We start from the raw sequence: 5,082 nt of genomic DNA on the forward strand, positions 1-5,082 counted from the left end.
TTAGACTCCACTTTGAGCTAGCAGCTGCTACGTACATCGCCACGTGCTCTTCGCATAATACAACTTGTATGAGCGATATTGTTAAAGTTTAAATATATCCTTGTTCCAAATACATCTAAAGTGCCTCATTTATTATACGGGCAGTTGTGGATCTGCCGAAGGATCAAAATCAAAACCCACAATTATACTCATTTTAGCGCCATCTTATGTNCTCCCACTACTGTGCGCCTACCGGCTTGCTAAGTGACGTAGTTTAAAATATTCATAATATATTGATAAATATTCATATAATTCATAATAATAACATAATATATTGTCAAAATACGTCACGTAGCAAGCCGATAGGCACATCAGGCGCATGTCCATCCGTAACGTAAGCGGGGACAAAATACAGTAGTGGCAGAGATGAAAAGGTTTTCATCTCTGGTAGTGGGGGTCAGCCATAGAGATATTATATATAGAGTACAGAGTATAGGCTCGCCTGTAAGTGGAATTGATACGCCGTTAGAAAGAAAACGAAGTAGAAATTTACTACCTCTCTTTGTTTAACAGCAGCAGAGCGCATGCTCTGCATGCATACAGCGTACGTATTCGAACCCATATACACCTATATGAGTACTGCGCATGCGTCGGTAGAGAGAAAGAGGTAGTCATTCTATTCTCGTGTTCCTCTCTCTTTCTATGTATACTATCTCTATGGGGTCAGCACGCGAAGAAGAGAAGAGAGAAAAATCGCTCAATCTGGTAACGCTGGTCGGGCGTCGGCTGGTCGGCTGGTCGGCTCGTGGGGCTCGTATGATCGACAACACCATTTAAATACTGCACAAATGAGTTTTGTTTACATTTAAAAGTTGCTTGATTAAACTTTCTTATATGTTCATAATTTACTGCCAAAGAAAGTAGTATGTACTATTACAACGTTCGTAATTGTATTTGAAAGAAAAAATATTCATAAGGATCAGTGCAACTGATCTTCACGAAGCTAACCTTTTTGTCTACCATAATAAGTTATAACGTAAAATAAAATTAATCCGACGCATTTGTGAAACCCATTTGAGGATCAAGAAATGAATTACGGAAAAAAGTCACCCAGTATGGGTACACCGTCGGTGTATTCTCACGTTACGTCGCGTAGCAGCGCGAACCTGAGATCTTCTCGTTCAATGCGTAGTGTTAAAATACATTGGTACCAAAAACCAATTTTGACACATGCCTATGTATTAGACATCCAAAGGGCCGCTATAGTTGCAGCTGTATTTTCATTGGTAGGTATGAAATTAAATAAAATAACATGATAAATATACAATACAAAAATTCAAAACATTTTGTAATGAATATTTATTTTCAGTGTGTATCTATTTTTACCATTTGTACTTCCATATTCGATTTATACTGCCTTTCTCAAGCTGCACCTGGTTCTACTCACTATGGGTATTATATTATATCATATGAATTTGTTTATGTGGGTAATCGGTTGGTAAGACATTTGATTCTTATTAGTTCCATATTTATATGAATGAAATATCATAAAAATACTAAAGAACTATAATATTACTTCTTATTACAGTTCGGAATGCTCTTGTGATGTTCGCATTGTTCTCTATGCTAGGAGCAGTGGCAGTTTTTGCCACATCTGCAATGTTGATTACTGCCTTGAGAAAAGAATATGAAAAGAAAATGGTTCCATGGCTGTACAGTTTTGCTGCTTTTACAATTTTTAGGCTAGTTGCTTTTGTATTTGCCAGCACAGTAAATGACATGATATTTGGTTACAATATTGCGATGTGTCTTTTGTGGATAATATTTATATGTGTTTCCGTTTATGGATGGTTAATCGTTTATTCTCTATATGTGGAATTAAGTGATCTTACGAGATTAGAAGATCTGGCTCATTTAAGAGTAAGTTTCCTGTCTTTTGTTTATCACTATGCTCAAAAGAATGCAACATTGTCTGATGAAATAATTTTGTCACAGATTGGTACCATGCAGTCACTAAACGCATCTACCACCCATTCCATCGCTGGTTCTCGTCCAACAACACCACATAGTGCAGTATCGACAATGCCTGCGAATTAAACGACATACAATGTATTTAAATAATCCTCGTGCAAGTATATAACGTTATATTTAAAAGCGCACGAGTGTTCAAAGCATATGCAGCGTTATGAAACTGCCAGTGCAAAATGAGTGATGTATATAGGATTACATTCATCCGTCCATTTGCTTTAATATTCCGTCCAGAATGTGAATTAGCAAAAATTGTTAACTGCATGAATTTTTATATATGATTTATATGGTTTTCATCATTGTACGCCTGTTATATATAAATATTTGGAAATAGCAAGGAACTGTATTTAGAGATAATATGTCTAATATAATATACAATACAAAAATTCAAAACATTTTGTAATGAATATTTATTTTCAGTGTGTATCTATTTTTACCATTTGTACTTCCATATTCGATTTATACTGCCTTTCTCAAGCTGCACCTGGTTCTACTCACTATGGGTATTATATTATATCATATGAATTTGTTTATGTGGGTAATCGGCATGGTAAGACATTTGATTCTTATTAGTTCCATATTTATATGAATGAAATATCATAAAAATACTAAAGAACTATAATATTACTTCTTATTACAGTTCGGAATGCTCTTGTGATGTTCGCATTGTTCTCTATGCTAGGAGCAGTGGCAGTTTTTGCCACATCTGCAATGTTGATTACTGCCTTGAGAAAAGAATATGAAAAGAAAATGGTTCCATGGCTGTACAGTTTTGCTGCTTTTACAATTTTTAGGCTAGTTGCTTTTGTATTTGCCAGCACAGTAAATGACATGATATTTGGTTACAATATTGCGATGTGTCTTTTGTGGATAATATTTATATGTGTTTCCGTTTATGGATGGTTAATCGTTTATTCTCTATATGTGGAATTAAGTGATCTTACGAGATTAGAAGATCTGGCTCATTTAAGAGTAAGTTTCCTGTCTTTTGTTTATCACTATGCTCAAAAGAATGCAACATTGTCTGATGAAATAATTTTGTCACAGATTGGTACCATGCAGTCACTAAACGCATCTACCACCCATTCCATCGCTGGTTCTCGTCCAACAACACCACATAGTGCAGTATCGACAATGCCTGCGAATTAAACGACATACAATGTATTTAAATAATCCTCGTGCAAGTATATAACGTTATATTTAAAAGCGCACGAGTGTTCAAAGCATATGCAGCGTTATGAAACTGCCAGTGCAAAATGAGTGATGTATATAGGATTACATTCATCCGTCCATTTGCTTTAATATTCCGTCCAGAATGTGAATTAGCAAAAATTGTTAACTGCATGAATTTTTATATATGATTTATATGGTTTTCATCATTGTACGCCTGTTATATATAAATATTTGGAAATAGCAAGGAACTGTATTTAGAGATAATATGTCTAATAATTAGTTATATCTAATTTTTATAATGATTATCTTCTTGTAACCGAATAAATTTACTAGAATTTTATACTATTTTTTTGTATAAACATTACTAGTATCTTTACCTTGTTAAGTTATTAATTACATTGCAGTTTTATTTAGGACACTATCGCCAAGTTTTGAATTTATTCTTATGGTGCAATTGTGACTCCATTGTCAATTAGCAGATCTGTTTCTGTTCCTGCTAACCTATGAAAAAGAGAGTAGAAAAGGTAAATTAATCTCCCGAGGAGATTCAACAAGAATATTCCAATAGGTATGATCATCTTCGAAAGTATTCCAAATGTGCCTGTCAATATGTACATCGCAATTGCAAGGCACATCTTCTATAAAAATAAAAAGAGAAACCTCTTGTTATAATCATTCTATTTATTTTTCTCTATATTTTTTTCATAGCTATGTTGACTCATTTTGACATGTCTCGTTATAAAACAAAGAGTAAACGATTGTGCAAGTGCATGCATAAGTACTTTCATTTTTTTTTACTAACTTAATTAATTTTGAATGCAGTTTTTCTGAGGCTTTCGGGAATAAACCATATCTTAAGGAAATATTTTCCTGATGCTCCGTCTTCATTGCAGCTGGCATCTTGAGGGATTGCAGATACTAGAAAGTGATTTTTATTCTTATATGTACGCTATCAATCAGGTACTCTATTCCTGCTCTGGTTCTCATTAAAGAGTATTTTGTGATCGGTCAGCTATAGCTGATGGCAGTTGATTGTAAGTAGTTTCATCTGGAACAGTTCTCACGCTGTTTGAGACATTTACTCATACTCCTCCCAGTTTTATCGATAGGCTGTATTATACAACCAAGACTTGAAATCCCTATTTTCAAGCCATTGATGCAAAGAAGTATTTTTTTAGTCACATTCAAATTATTCTTTTTATTAAATGCGACTACACAACTACTACTTCGATTGCGATCTTACCTTACAAACATACTAGTTCATGAAAATGCTTTTGTCAATCAACATGCTACTAAATTGATAAAAGCAGCACATTCTGAATCTGTGATATAAGTTTACAGAAATATACATTTTAGCTTTGTATGAGATTCTCAGATCGGAAAGTACCTCTTTAAATAGAGGAAAGTTCAATGTGAGCTGTTCTGATCATGATTAAATAAAATAGACCAGTATCGAAGTTTGAAGTTTTTGATTTTACGTACTTCCATATCACTGAAAGAATGTTTCAAATGAAATTAAGACAGTCTAATATAAGTACTTACGAGTAAATTACGAATTGTGAAGGATTGTATCTTCATTTCTTAAGAAATACAGGTGGAAACTCTATTCTTGTAAGTAATAGAGTAAAAAACGTATGCTAATTGAATTATTATACACCTGGATCTATTTTGCACTAGTCATGTCAATGTCCCTTACCGTGGGAGTTCAAGACCTTATGTATTCAACTGTAGTTTAGATATAGGGAAGCTAAGTTCGTTTACTGCTATTTTATCTTCAGTATTCACTTACTATTAGAGTGAGCTGTGGTACTTATTACATTCCATTACAAACATCGAATTTTTGAGAATATTTTATTCAATCTTATGAAATAAGCAAAAACACGGGTATTATTTTGATATACT

The 5,082-nt window shown here is 33.8% G+C and overlaps 2 protein-coding genes across 2 annotated transcripts; both read left to right on the forward strand.

The window, feature by feature from the left end:
* The first annotated feature begins 246 nt into the window (after positions 1–246).
* Positions 247–2,365, forward strand: pasi2 (Protein). The gene is made up of 4 exons (XM_018035940.2): positions 247–1,265; positions 1,349–1,473; positions 1,542–1,899; positions 1,975–2,365. Exons 1-4 carry the CDS (start codon positions 1,068–1,070, stop codon positions 2,074–2,076), a joined length of 783 nt encoding a protein of 260 aa, XP_017891429.1. The 5' UTR covers positions 247–1,067; the 3' UTR covers positions 2,077–2,365.
* A 42-nt stretch (positions 2,366–2,407) lies between these two features.
* Positions 2,408–5,059, forward strand: LOC108631774 (uncharacterized). The gene is made up of 3 exons (XM_018035935.2): positions 2,408–2,557; positions 2,648–2,979; positions 3,055–5,059. The coding sequence occupies exons 1-3, from the start codon at positions 2,410–2,412 to the stop codon at positions 3,154–3,156; spliced, it is 582 nt and encodes a 193-aa protein (XP_017891424.1). The 5' UTR covers positions 2,408–2,409; the 3' UTR covers positions 3,157–5,059.
* The last annotated feature ends 23 nt before the right edge of the window (positions 5,060–5,082 follow it).

This window comes from Ceratina calcarata, unplaced genomic scaffold (assembly GCF_001652005.2).
Source record: "Ceratina calcarata isolate Rehan_Ccalc_2016 unplaced genomic scaffold, ASM165200v1 scaffold95.2, whole genome shotgun sequence".
In the NCBI taxonomy this organism is placed as follows: domain Eukaryota; kingdom Metazoa; phylum Arthropoda; class Insecta; order Hymenoptera; family Apidae; genus Ceratina; species Ceratina calcarata.